At 41.3% G+C, this 15,178-nt stretch overlaps 1 protein-coding gene across 3 annotated transcripts in view; it reads right to left on the minus strand.

Annotated features, from left to right (window-relative positions):
* SEMA6A (semaphorin 6A) overlaps nt 1-15,178 on the minus strand; it is a 115,056-nt gene that overhangs the window by 39,436 nt on the left and 60,442 nt on the right. For all 3 annotated transcript variants that reach the window (XM_075410715.1, XM_075410713.1, XM_075410714.1), the window contains exons 6-12: nt 15,040-15,141; nt 12,178-12,268; nt 9,107-9,226; nt 7,988-8,076; nt 6,876-7,093; nt 3,870-4,001; nt 923-1,078 (exon numbers count right to left, since the gene is read on the minus strand). In XM_075410715.1, the coding sequence (XP_075266830.1) occupies nt 923-1,078; nt 3,870-4,001; nt 6,876-7,093; nt 7,988-8,076; nt 9,107-9,226; nt 12,178-12,268; nt 15,040-15,141 (908 nt within the window). The remainder of the gene's footprint in view (nt 1-922; nt 1,079-3,869; nt 4,002-6,875; nt 7,094-7,987; nt 8,077-9,106; nt 9,227-12,177; nt 12,269-15,039; nt 15,142-15,178) is intronic.

The raw sequence follows: 15,178 nt of genomic DNA on the forward strand, positions 1-15,178 counted from the left end.
ATAATCACACAACTGCCACTAAGTGAATTCAGTGCTGAGATGACACTGAATCTTGGGATGACACATTTTATTGAAAAAAAGTACTGGTCATTTGGTACCACTTATCTAGTCCTGGCAATCAAAGGAAAGCGTTCTGCAGAGGTTGCTGCTCTCATCTTTTCTTGGAGGTACAGAACCTGACATAAAAACCTGACAGAAGATACATTACTAAAACTATGTCAGACCTTTCCAGAGCTAAACACTGCCCAGCACAAAACTCTACCCTTGTTTGGAGGAAGAGAGTAAAACATGGCAAAAGTTAGTCACGATTCACAACTGGAAGGCAGATAGGGAGTATAGTGACCACAGCGGAGAGTGAGAATGTAGTTTGATAGGAAGGGGATGGTGTATTTGAGGCTTCCTGATTTACGAGTCTTTGCTCAAATCTCTTATTATTTTTCTGTTGTTGCCATAGAAAGGATACAGATTATGTGATTACTTCCACTTGTACACTGCTGTAAACATTAAAACATACCAGTATATATCCCAACAGATATCTTCATATCCTGTGAACTTATGCTGGCAGGCAGTTTGTATCCTGTGTACACTTCCCTGGGCTGTGTGCTGATCCTTGCCCAAAGTTTTCTACAGAGCTGTCTCAAACACTGACCCATAAGACAACAGGCGGGTCAACCTTCCCTGCGCAACATTTCCTCCAAAATCCCATTTCAGCACAGCATCGTTGGAAAGGACTGAGTTTTTTTCCTATCTTGAAAACTGCTCAGGGAGTTCTGCGGCATCTGCTTAGCGCTGCCATCATTCCCAGCTGGATTCCTGCCCAGCACGCTAAGGATGTTTACAGAATATGAGAGTATTCTGAGCAAGACTATTAGCACAACTCGACAGCTATGAGGAGGACAAGAATCCACTTGGAGATACGTACCTGACCATTGTTCTCAGGAACCAGGGTCGATTGACAATGGAAGGTACAGCCTCGTCCATCAGTGGATGTGTTTTGATGAAGTTCAGGGTATCATCCGGGAACTCGTTAGAGGTTACATATTTTTCTAATGATGTAGAGCCAGCACAGCAACCGGGCCTAAATAAAACATGAGGGTAAAGCCAGAACACTTATTTGCTGCCTATTGCAAATCTCCTTTAGTAGTGAGGCTCTCAGTGAAACCTGATGTGCATTACAAGGGTTTAAATGGAAGACTGACAAGTCTGGTGGACTTGTTCAGCCCCTCACGGAAAGCCTAAAATCCTGCTCTATCCTCCACTCAAAAGGACTTAACATGTCACCTAACAGCACAAAGCTGTTTCTTCAGCAGGAGTGTGACACACGCAGTTTGTAATTCATCCACTCACATGGAACCTAATCACTGCATGTGTGTGCTTGGCTTGATGCTGCGCACTAGGCACAGGTGTTTTCCAATCTGTAACCTGCCTAGCTGACTGCTCACTCCTGGAATAAAAGCAGTCCCTAACATACAGAAGGAAGCTGAGTTTTTTAGCAAGTGTGAAAGAATGCTGCTTTCAGTTCCATCTGGTAGAAAGTGGACTACTGGAGAAGAAAACCCAGCAAGCACCCATGTAAATATTGGTTTTACTCTTCTTTCAATTTGGATGGATGATTTAAGTACGACAGCACATTTAGGACTTTCACTGAAATGTTATCTAATCATTCTTCAGTAACTTAAATGCAAATCTGCTCACCGTACTCCTAAAATCTATCCTGCTCCTCAGAGGTAACTTAACCTTCCGCCCGGACAGGTCATCTCTACAAAAGAAACAGCAAAATGCTTTGCTTGTGATTAACATTTTGTGCGTTATTTTCTCCAACAAAAGATCTCCATTTGATCCCATTTCCTAGAGCATTATGATTCTTGAAGCATTTAAGCCACTGTGAGGTGGGAAGACAAAAGATGGACCACTCATTCATAAACACACTGCAGTGTCCAATTTTCATCTGCTCTGACGTGGGCAGAGCCACTGACATCAATGGAGTAATGTCAACTTGAGCAAAATATGCGCTGGCCCTATCATATCTGTCGCTGAGATTCAGATAAATACTTAGGTAACTAAATGTTATGTAGGAAGGTAGCACAGGATTGTAGGGGACTAGCTGGGTCAATGAGTGTGGTCCCACACAGCTGCATATTAAACACTACTTGCAGAGACTGTGTGCTCTGCCTCTTCGTATCCAGAATATTTTGCTGTCTTGTAACTGCATACAGAACTAGCAACAGAGGGAGAGAAGGAAAAAACAAGGGCATTACCAGTCTCCTAGGTCCCTGCAAGGGCACTGATTCATGAGGTAACATTCCCAGAGAACTCTAGGGAGCAGCCTTCTGGCACAGTAGTGCCTAGGGTTTCTCTATATCTAATCAGGAAGCCTATTTCAGCCTAAATCCTAATCACATGATTGGATTATTCCCATTTTAATCTCAAAACTGGTTTAATTGAGTAAACATAAAACCGAGTAAACCCTGCTGTGCGCCTCAGCCAAAAAGGGAAGCAAGGCCCCTTGCAAGGCTCCAGTAGATTTCTGAGAAATGTTAGAATCAATAGGAGAACTAATATTTTTGCACCATACTGGGATATCCAAATAAAAATGACCTTATTTCAAAGGCATCTTGTGCCTCTCATGCATTTCAACATGAGTTAGATATAATGATTATTTATGTTAAGCAGATTGATGGCCAAATGTTACAAGAAACAGTGTTCACGAACTCGGTTCAAATTATCTCCTACTGGAGTAGAAGGAGCGTCACCATAACCGTTAGCCTGCTATTGGATCATCCCACAAACTCACAATGCAATTTTCTCTTCTTCCTTCCTACTGAAAGAAATGATTTCTCTTGCTCCTTTACACTCTCCCTTTTTATCTGAGTAAGGTCCAAACACATGACCTTGGAGCCCTCGTGCCGCCTTGCACTACCAAGGCAGCCCACCATGTAAGTGAGTTACTGAAACACAGCAAAAAGGAGATGAAAATCCAGCAACGGTGCTAGTAGATGCCTTACTACGGCTCAGACCAAAAACAGAAGTTACCAAACTTTCCAGCCACCTCCAGGCTCTTCCCTTGAGTGACAATCTCAGAATAAAGAGAGCACAGGAATACTACACTCAGCAACTCTAAAATGTGATGGGCCATGGATTTAGGCAGAAGCTCAGTTGCCACCACAGCGCTTCAGATATACTTTTCTTTTGAAGTTATGCGAGGTATCACAGGCAATGTAAAACATACATTGAAGTGGTAGAGCTTGACTGAGATAAATGAATTTATCTACATTCGTATCATATTCTCAGAGCAAAATGCCACTAGTGTAAATGAGTTAACAAGGGGCTGTCAACAGCAACTTGTACAAAATGGGTGCCTGTAGAAAATACGAAGAGAGTGTAATAGAGGAGCCACATGCAAACAGGAAGGAAGTGAAAGCAGCGAAAACATCTCATAGGAAGAATGAGGTAAACTGAATCTCCATTTTGATGGAATGCTGTTTTTGCCTTTCCATGATGCATCCTCTGTGGCACATAAATTGCATGTTAACTGCAGAACAGCAAACCACAGAACTGGTGCAGGTTTTGTAATGAGCTATAACCATTACCAAACCAATTTGTAACAGGTGTGTAACACACACTACTCATAACTGATAGATTATTCTGACCAAGTAGATCTGATGCTGGCCTGATCTAAGTTACACAAATCTTGCTTAAGTGGAAAAATTGTCACTTGCATACCTGAGATGCAAATGCAACTCAACTTCTATTTTACTATTATAACATGTATCTTCAGTTGTACCTGCACCTTACAAGGCTGTTCAAATTGTCAAAAACCTCTGTGCTGTGTGCAGGAACAGAACAATATCACTATACGTGAAACGTACCTGGGCTTGGGCACTCGTTCATCAGGAACTGGTGTCCATGTGGAATCTGGAGACTTTTGTTCTTTGAATCTCCCAGTAAATACATTGGCAATGTCAAGCATGTCATAGGCACAGACTGCAGAGCCAGGGATGCTGCAAAGTGACATTTCCAAAACATTGTTACTCATTCTGCAGTTATGCATAAAATCTTCAGTGAAAAACACTCTGTATAGAAGTCTTCCTGTCACAGGCTACTCAATCCTGAACTCTGTAACCTCTGAGTATTGACAGGAAAAGCCAGCCTCATGGAAAACCCTGAAATATACCAATCAGCAGACAGCTCCTGCCAGCACAATTCATTTCAAAGCCTCTATAGAAAGAAGTACTTGCAATAATCTCGAAGAAGGGAAAGAATCTGGGAAGCTCTGTGTACCACTGGCGATGCATGAGGAGTAATAGCTAGTCTCATTCAGAGCCCATTATTTGGAAATTTAAGTTCTTGTAAGTCACAGCATCTCTTGGTATTAATTCTCACAGTCCCTGTCATGCCTCAGAAACACAGTGTGGACAGTTCAGAAGTTGGCACTGATCAAACAGGGAGCATGATGCTATGTGCCACGGACCTGGCATTTACATATTACTACTCCATCCTGTCACAGTCTGATCACCATTTTTTCCCAATGGAAAGGAGTTAACTATGCTCAGGAGTTTGCTTAACTCGATGAGCTATAAAGACCTTATAAAAGCAAATTCAATTTTATTTTTAGATCATGTTGTAGTTGTAAATTTCAACTTCTTATTTGCATGCAACTGCATGATAGCATTATCTAAAAGTAATTATATCCTTACCTATATACTTTCTCAAAGGCTTAGGGGTTTCCCATGGTCAGCCACTTGGAAGCATGAATTATTCATCTGGACACCTTTCATTTCTTTACACATGAACTACTGTATTCATGTCTGACTTTCACCACTTGATTTTATCAGGTAAATAGCATGAACCCAGATGGCTGAGGCTTTCTAATCTGTTAGCTAGTAGGTTATTATACACAAAAGAAAAAATGTAGGAACCATAATACTGCTACAACTCATAAACGTACATAAATTGGTAGGAAAATGTTTGAATATCAAAAGGTTTCAAAACGCTTGTTGCTGAAGGAAACAACAAGTACGGAGACAGTATTAGTTTTACTTTGATCTCCACAGACTGTGTTTTTATATGGAAGGAAACTTCAAAGCTTTGTATTAACGTGATACTACACAGCGAGAGTTTTAAATGCAGGCAGCCACACGTATGTCAATGTAAGAGTTCGTCAAGGGTATATTTGGCCACACACAGGACTTCACCCTAAATAGGACACCTCAAGAACCAACTCCAGATAGAAGGTTTTGCACTTTGCTGAACTAAGACCAAAAGAAAAAACAACCCTAAAATCTTGAGGTGTACTATACAAAAATAAAAGTGCTGAGAACTGTGCTCAACACATAACTCCACAGTGATGGACACATAACTCCACAGTGATGGAGGGTTCGCTTCAGTGAGAAGACTGCAACATCTTGATGATGGCAATTTGTGGGTCCGTACCATAAAGCCATACAGATGGAGTACTGTGGGTCACAGCCAAGCTATCTCCTAACCACTGGACTACAGCCCATCACCAGCCCCTACCCTGGATGACCTCAGGTTAGACCAAGGAATCTCTTCCAGCTCACTCTAGGGCGAAGCTTTGTTCCAGAGATCAAAGTTATTTGTTGCAGCTTTTCCTCAGTGTAGGAGGAATGAGAGAGATGCATCTGTGTCAGAGGTAGGTCTGTTAATGAGGTGTCTCTAAGCCTATGCGCCTTCCTGTCACGTTCAATGTCTGGAAAAAATGAGGCCTATAAAATAGTACCTTGATTTTAACACTAAGTGCTTAGATTTTAAAATACGGGGTTTAAGGAAAAGTAGTATTCATGACATGCCACAGGAGACACTAGCAGAATGGGAGGACAATCTCAATTTTGAGACAATCTCAAGGTTGTAGGTTGTAACCTATTTTCTGATGATGAATCTCTATTCATTTGTTTTTATTAAGCCAGTCTGCATAAAAAGACATCACATTAATTTAAGCCTGTATTCCCCATTGGTGCCACAATTATTCCATTGCAGCTCCTATAGTTTTGATGCCAAAACCAGCAATTACACATTACAGGCCTGGGTTTACTTTCATTTGAAGTCAGTTCTGTGCTTGACTTCACTGAGGTCAGGCTTCAACAAGAGGTGGTGAGCGCACAGCAAAACCAGATGAATTTCAGCAATAAAGTTCCCCTTTCAGCTCAAAAGCTAGTCTGTGCAACAGCAATATATTTTTTAATTAGAATGCTACTATTTTTTTAACTTCTCTGGGAGACCTCAATAATTAGATACAGTTACTCTTCTAATAACTTCTGGAGAAACATGTCATAATGTGTAATGGTAATACATTCTTTGCGGATGAACCAATGCTTTTGGAAAACCACGTGAACAATGAAATACAGGTGTTCTGGGGACCCTCCTCCTCAGCCAGCAGGACAGCGTAGGATCTTGGCTCTCCCAGAAGAAAATGCAAGAGGTTGCAGGGATCCATGAAATAGAGGGAAGGATTACAACATGGTTCTTGGGCGTTTAGATGTAAACAGGACAGACCAAGTCTTTTCTCTGTGAGAAGAAAAAAATCGTATTTTCTCTTTGGAGTAACATTCTGCAAGTTATGTGCTCCAAAACTTCTTGGTGGTCGGTCTGAATTATTTCCATGTAAAGAAAAGTACGTCCAACAAATGTGTCCAGATAGTAAATGGCTGAAAGCTGCTCTAAATTATCAGATACAAAATGCAGTAAGCAATACTAGGGTATTTTAAAGTGAAACATAAACTATCAGTAAGCGCATGGTACATAATAATTACATTATATGAGCAATCACTTCTTGTACCTTCATAAAGTAAAATGAAACTGCAGTGAAAAGCAAAACATCAAGGAAACAGAAGGTAAAAGATTATTGTGCCTATTACCTGTTATACGGAGTGGAGAAGGTTGCTAAAACAACATCCCGGCCATTGAAATGGATAACATCTGTAACTGCCTGTAGTATGTTAAAGTAGAAGTGTGAATCGCCAGGAACTGAGCAGTTCAAACGAGCCTTGAGAAAGGAAGTCCACTGTTTTTCCAGCACTCTCTGAGATCCTCCCATGTCATTTTTGCAAACCTGAGCCACCCTTGGGAAAACTACCTGGAAGGAGCAGCACAAAAATAATGGAGAAAATTAAATGTTTATTTGAACTAGAAGACTTTGTCGGAATTCTGCTTTTAAAACATTTGGAATAACACAGCAAGGTGCTTAATTTAATCCTATGTTCCATAATCTGTGACAAATAAGAAACAGAGAAAAACTCAGCTCTGGAACAGTGTGCTATAAAAGATAAGGCTGTGGCATTTACTACACAGCCATAAATCCTTCAGGAGATCTGTTCTCAACCCATATAAAACTCATTTCCATATAGACTGCTTAGCTTTCTATTTCCCCAAACAAAAGCACATTTTATATTCACAATCCCTGCAACCCACACTGCCTGTTCTGACTCTTGTGTTTTCAGCACTTAAAAACTATGCAAATCTTTCTGGGCTTTTATTCCTGCCCTCCACCTTTGTGACATCGGTCAGCTTTTCTGACTGCTTAGTCAGAAAGCCATTGCGAAATTAGCAAAAATGCAGAAAGTGTTTAATTATTCTTTACAGAATGGCAGAGCACAAAATTCCTGCCTCTGTTTACTCAGCACTCCAATTCATATCTCTTAAAGAAAAAGATCTCCCTGTTTTGGAATCCATTTTAACAATTACCTACTACGCTTAACTAACTACATTTGCCTTGTGTTTTTTATGATTTGAGAAAAGAGATTCCAGCATACTCCATCACTGCAAGAAACAAGTGCAAGACAGTGCAATGCTTCACTCCAACCAACCTTTTGGCTTGAGCAATAGGAATCTTCTCAAAATGATGACCTTGTCATCGTGATTTATGGTTCTCATTTCAAGGTCACTCCTAACAGCATTGGTCCAAGAATAGCATATGTTTTCCTCCTCCTGAATCTGACAAAGTCATTCAAGGCAATTTTTTTGCCCTTACCTTTCCCATGCTGTTGTACTCCACTGCTATTTCCCGGAAGAAGAAGTAAATGTAATTGCCATAGTCCACTGCTTGGACAAAGTATGGCTCTAGAAAAAAAACCAAGATATCCTATTCAGGCACTATGTACAGCATATAGTGTGCAAGGATAAGCCAAATATATTCACACTAAACAACCAAAGGTGAAATGCCCACATTAGGCAACCTTTCTCAGTTTTTAGAACTTGCAACATCACCACCATGGATGAACCACTGTCTGAGGACTAGGCTGTGCACAATCACTGCACAGTAGTTAGGTGTTTGCCACTAACACGTCTGCCTTGTGTGGTGCATGAGGAAAGGTAATGAAGCAGTATATAATGGTATGCCTGAGAGGTCCAAGCAGTGCTCTTCATGGCATGCAGGCTGTGTGTGGAGGGAATAACAAACCATGCAACTGTTTCTGGCCACAAGTGTCTGTAGCAGCAAGCAAAGTGGGACAGCTAAAGTCGACACCTGGCAAAACATTTCTGCACACAGAAAAAGACTTCAAACTATGGCTTTGCTCCCTGTTAAAATCAGTCCAAATGCTAACTATTCATAACGCCTACATGAAGCTAAACAGCACCATTCTTAACAATGAGGGCATTTAAAGCACAGAAATCGCCTAATTCAATGGCAGTTGTACAGTCCCTAAGAACCATAAAAGAAAGGCTTTGTGCAATATTCCCATAAGTGTATTTTCATTGATGAATCTTAATGTTACAGCACAAACCCTCTACACTTCATGCAGCCTTGACTAAAATCTAACACAGTCCTGGGGCAAGAATATTTTCAAACACAGCCCAAGCACACCTAGTCCTGCAAGTTCCAACCTTTACATCCAACATCTGTAACTGACGGATTTCAGCTTGGAATATATATATACTGATCTACCATGCTCACAGTTTCTGTCAGGCCCAGTAACGTGGGGTGAGGAGAAGAGGGAAAGAGATAAACAGATCAGTGTAAGTAAGAGATGTAATTTAGTTCCCTCTTTCTGCCAGAAAGCGTTGGTGAAATGAAATGACAGAGAGGTCTGTCAGGAATCCAAGACTCACATCAGAGATGCCGCTTTCTGCGTTTTGTTTGTTTATCTACCTTTCAACCACTTCGAGTCATGTTTAACTGTCCGCAGAGTTGGGCTGTCTCCAAGGCTCCGGTATATAACTGCATCTATTGCAAGGAAGTCGGTCACTGTGGCAGAATACAGCTTTCCCTCTGGGGAGGTAGGAAAGAAGAAACAAGAGGGGAGGATCATTAGAAAGAATATAATTGAATTCTCTCATCAGTCAAATGAGATTGGGCAAACAAAATCATCACCATCACCTTAGGAACACTGAAGGGAAAAAATCCAGCCAGATAAATGGGGCTGAGCAAGTCACCAGCTTTCAAAGTGATCATGTCAGAAGGATGCTGTGGGAGAAGAAACCCTATGGAATAATTCTTCCCCAGTTTAGGTAAGTCATGCTGAACGACACTTACCAGTTTCCCTGCACATGGCTCCGGTCCAATGCTCATAAATTCTGTCTACGTGTGAGAGCACCACAAACATGGGGAAGCCACGACAGAACTGTTAGTTTTAACTGGGAGGGTTAAACCAGACAGGTATTAGGGACTGTCAGCTAATTGACACTTACGCAAATTTCTCACTTGGAGAGCACTTCTCCTCTGCCAAAGATCATTAGCAAAAAATTAAACAGAGTGCAGGGAGACCAGGCAAAACAGGGATGCAAAGAGACCGAGGAGGATTGCCTGCTCATGTTTCTTTTCTAAAATGGGTTTTAGGCATTTCCTACACGAATTATGCATTCCTCTCTCCTAGAGAACCAGAGGACAAGTGATAAGTAAGGGTCTACAAAATGGCACCCCAAGGACAACCAAAAGATGGAAAACCATCAGGAGGTAAAAGCATGAGCCCCAACAACATTTTTAAATGGTATCTGTTGCCTAATCTGTTTGCAGGTCATGGTAACTGTACAGGCCTGTTTGTGTGAGACAGATCTTGGAACATCACATCTGGTAGGAGCACAAGCACTGCAGCACATCGACAGCAACTTGTGTCTCTGTTGTGTCTACATAAAACTCAGAAGGCCTACATCTCCTTTGACAGAGATTTTGTTTGGTGCTGGGCTTTGAAGACAACAGCACTGAAGACATACCCAGGACAAAGCAAAGAGGCCTCTACTGGTGAAGCTCTCCTCATTGCAATTAGATTTAATTTCATCTCAAGATATAAAAATCAGACTGTTTCTTATTAGCAGGACTGTACTCTTTGTTCTGAGCCCCACAATTCCCATTATTTGCTATGTAAAAATCGGCTTTTTTTCTTACCAAAACCAGAAAAAAATCATTACAAGAAAAGCAGAAACTAAAAACAATTTTAAAATGGAACAACAAGCTGTATTGTTTAGATATGGATGTCTGAACTCATGTTAACACAATCACACATTTATTTTCTTTCCTGCCAAGATCCTGAACACCATGCGACCAATTACAATTCGCACATATCAGCTGTAACAGCTACAGGCTGCAAGAAGAGCCATATTCATGTAAATGCACCCAATAGACTCAGATGAGCTGGATTAGTGCCCTAAACTGCTCTGAAACTGCTTTTCACTGCACTCTGAAAAGTTATTATGGGTATCAATATGTATGGCATATCAACCAGCGATTTTTTGAAGGTAGCAGATTTATATGGTATATTCTACAAGAATTTATTTGAAAAGTATCAAATCTACTCTGAATCATCATGAAAGAGCATGATGATTTCTATAAATATTCTTTTTATTTTCAAATAACGCGAGGCCTTCTTCAGCGACAGACTGGGAGTCATCTTACCAAACTTCAGCTGCATGCAAGGTATATGTTTACATTAAGTTGGTCATAAATGCCTTCTTGGCCATAATAGTGAGAAAGGCCCTTCTAAAAGGTGATTCAGATTGCCCTAAGCATAGAGAATTTGAGACACATGGGATAAACCTTTCTCTGCAGGTGTCTTTCTCTTCCCATGGTTTACGAATCACCTGCCACAATCAGAGAATTTCTACTTTATGTACTTTTGACTGTAATTAAGAAATTATATACCACCACCACCATCATCACCATTATTTTTTAAACAAAAGGACCCATTTATTTACACCACAGAGAGTAAAAAAAAAAAATAAATTGCAACCTGCTATAAAATCTCTCCTTTGTAAGGCAGATGATGCCACCTCAAACACAGTAGTGCTTAATACAGCCCTCTGGCCACAGACTCTGTTGAGAGTGGCTGGAAGACTGACACACTCTTAAGTCTTCAGAGAAACAGCTAAAGTATTTCCATGTGAGCACCCAGGCTCTGCTTTCTAGAATCACACCTGCTGAAGAGGACCGACATTATCGTGGGTGACTTTTGTATTATCTTCACCACCTATTTTACAGCCAAATCTAAGAAAAGATGAGCAAGGTTCACACCAAGAGAAGTTCAATAAAGAAACAATTTAATCAGGGATTCATGAAGAGAGGTACAAAAATACTATTTCACAATTGACAGCCCAAATTAACCGCATTAATAAGCACTCACTTGTTTTAACTACTGTAGTAGATATCAGAGCCAACTGTATTCTGCTGCATACAGCACAAATCATTATTAACCAAGACACTTGTCTCTTTTGTCTACAACAGCTGGTAACATCACAATCAGATGTCTTCTGCTTTAAAATAAAATCACTTTCCCTTTCCTTCTAGATATAGAAAAGGGGACATCACAGCATGTTCCCTAACTTCCTTTTATTATGAAGGTTAACTTAAGCTTAGAGCTGCTAAAGAGAACATCCTGCCTGCTACTCACTAAAGTTCACACAAGCCTTGACTTTCCCTGACTTTCGCAGAAGCCAGATGCAGCCAGAAGTGGTGCCTCGCACTGGTTTGGCATCATATTATCAAAAATCCAGGAAACACTGAAACACTGAACCAGGAAACTGAGGCTTCAGGCAACGTTTATGGTAGTGAATTTAATCCCAGAGAAGGGAAGGCTTCTATGACAGTGATTTCCTTATGCCCCCTGTTTTTAGTCATTATTCACTCCTTTTGCCGCGTTTTAGATTTTGGCATTCTGGACTCCAGAGACAGTGCTATAGCAAGCCTGGGCTGCAGGACAGAAAGCAAAAAGTTTATCTCCATCACTTTACCTGCGAACAATGCAACGTTGGCATGCTTTGCGTCATAGGGGCACCTGGCCATTCCACTGAATTCGTCTCCCAGGAACTCCAGGGTATCCATCTGAAAAACAAAAGGGAGCTCTTTAGATAGAGAAACAAAACTTCTCACCCAGGATGAGGCTTACTACAGTGTTTCTTCTTTTCTGGACAGCGAGGCAGGTCTTTTCTCTAACTTTTCTCCTGACTATGAATTAAGAACCTGACAAAAATCATGGTGTTAAATAAAATCAGTGTGAAGAAAGTGCATCCAGTAAGTCAGGCATTCTTTTGGAGCTAATCACTCTTATCTCGACACATTTCACAAAAGTCTTCAGTCTATATTTTATCTATACACATGCTTCCTGTTGAATTGTAGCAGGCTATGTGGTCTGTGGTTCTGGCAAGGATTCAAAATTTATCCTCTACAGTGATGCAACAGAAGCGCTCTTATACACAGAAAAGACTGCAAGCCATAGCAGTCAGAAGAAACAACACTAGGACATTTATCTGTGTGTGCATTTTTCTCCCCAAAGTCCGGAGATCCTTCTGCTCTAGTCTCAACAGTGGTGCTCTCTTCCTCGATTTGCATACTCAGAAGGATGCTCTCCAAGTCTTACTGCATCAGCTGAGTCTGTGTCATGGAGAAATCCTCTTACCGTCAGGCAAGAATTAATCTGTGCAGGAATTGTAAAATCTGAGGCTTAAGTGTAACTCCTGGGAAATAAACTCAACCTGGGCACTGATAATGACACAAATATACAGATCAACTTTACACTAAGTTCAAGCGGGTTTAGTGACCTACGGGGGAAAGGTACAGCTCTTACCTCTTTAAGATTCTTATACTACCATATTTTGGGAATAAGAATATTTCTAGCATATTCAAGTAACCTGAGCCGCCCATACTGTGTAAATCACATATGGTATAAATTCACAGAGCATGAAAAATAACCCACTCGGCACCACCAACTACTCCAATCAACTTTTACCTCGTACGTTACAGTACCCAAGTCCTCCAGACGATGATGTGTCATCATTTGTTTTCTGTCATGTACACTTCCTGTCAAAACCCACTCTGAAGGGAATCACTTGCATTTTCTCAAGGGCTGAAAAGCATTTCACGTGATAGTGAAAGGAAACGAGTTACAGCCCTGAGCAATCTTCCCTGCACCGAGCCCCAAACCCCAGGCCCATCCACACTTCCAACATCAGTGTGGAGGCACAGCCCTGTTTTCTGTTTGGCACTTCTTTGGTGCTCTCTCTATTTAATGCCGACATAAATGGAGGAAAATCCAGGGTGGGTATTGGAGAGACTTTCTGCTGACTTCCAAAGGCATCACTATCTGGCCCCTGCAGCTCAGCAAGTGGTGAGGCAGTCTGCAGAAGCCATGCGTCACAGGGAATGCAACCCCTGTGGTAAGGATACGGAGGGTCACCGACATCCCTCACATCAGGATGCCAGGGAGATCTGTACCTGTACTAAGAGACAGCTTTCTAGCAAGGGGACTGGTTGAGATTTGTTAGCCGCATTGACGGTCCTGAGAGCTAAAAAGTGACAAAGTGTGCTGGCAGACTAGATACAGTACTGAGACTGAGAAGCTTCATTCCATGCTATGTGCGGGATGCAAGGAAGGGAGAAAAGGAGCAATGGCTGTTAACAGAGCAGCTACCTGTACCACACAGCTACCACGATGCAGACTTGTATTTTCATCCAGATTTGACTCTGTCTCCACTGATGGAAAGAAAAGACTATGCTGAGCTTCTCTTCAGTGTTTCCTCGACTGTAGCCATCACAGTGGCTAAACAGGGTAAAGCAGCATTTCAGAAAAAGCAAGGAAGAGCACCAGTCACAGCAAATACCACTAAGCAACTCGTTTTCCTGGATGTTAATGCCTTTCCTCTGTTTTTCATAGTAACTCTGAAACCAATGAAATGAACGAGAATTGTGCTGTGACTTTATCAAAAGCAGCATTAGCAAAGATGAATTTTATTTTTCCTGAAGAGGATGAGAAATGACCTGTGGGACACAGCAGTGCCTGAAAAAGCAGAGTCTGGATATCCAGGGCCTAAGTGAATTCTTTTCAAAGCTGCTCCAGAGACATCCACTGTTGGGGGTTATATCAGATTACACTGGTGCAAGCCTGAGAAATTGGGAAGCATTTGGATAAATGGGCTCTGCAGATGACACGGACACACTATGTCAAAGGAAAAAATTGGGGTGAAGGAATTAATGTCAAGTATCCATGGACCAGCACAGTTTTCTACACTATTTTGGCTAAACACTAATATTTTGGCTTTGCAGATCCCCAGCTAGTGAGGAATACATCATCCTCCCACTGTATCTTTCCCTGTAGAAATCTGCTGTCAGTCACTTTTACAGCCATATGATCTCCACAGCTTCCACATATGCTGAGTCCCCAACACTAATCTTCCCAGGTTTTGCTGTGCTAAGCCCTCAAGTGTCTTGAGAATTGGCTTTGGGATTGAGAACAGTAAAACAGAGACATTTAATAGACACAGCCCCAGCAGCAACCCTCAGATTCAGTCTATGACTTGATGTGAGTGTCAGTAACAAGCTGAGGAACTTTCTGAGGAGTGACCACATCTCCAGTGGTCAGCAGGGATCTGAAGGACTCTGAATCAATGGAAGGCAATGCAAAGTGGCAATAAACTTGATGTGCAGGAGTCAGAAATCCAATCAACATTGAGCTCTGTAGCATTGAAACAAGTCAGGATAAATGCTACAGAGTCAAATGATGCACTGTTGAATGACAATCTCATGCTGTTGCCAGCATGGTCACAATAAATCTAACAGAAAGACAAGGCATAATTGGAATCTCAAAAAATATCACATACCTTGTAGTTCCTGCAAGAAGGGTTGAACGCATTTGTTCCACAGATAAACAATGTATCCTCATTTCTTTTTAGGAGAACCTTAATAAAATTATGACATTCATCCTGAAGAAAAATAATAAAAAGCATTTCAGCTACCGCA

Source organism: Opisthocomus hoazin, chromosome Z (assembly GCF_030867145.1).
Source record: "Opisthocomus hoazin isolate bOpiHoa1 chromosome Z, bOpiHoa1.hap1, whole genome shotgun sequence".
Classification (NCBI taxonomy): Eukaryota; Metazoa; Chordata; class Aves; order Opisthocomiformes; family Opisthocomidae; genus Opisthocomus; species Opisthocomus hoazin.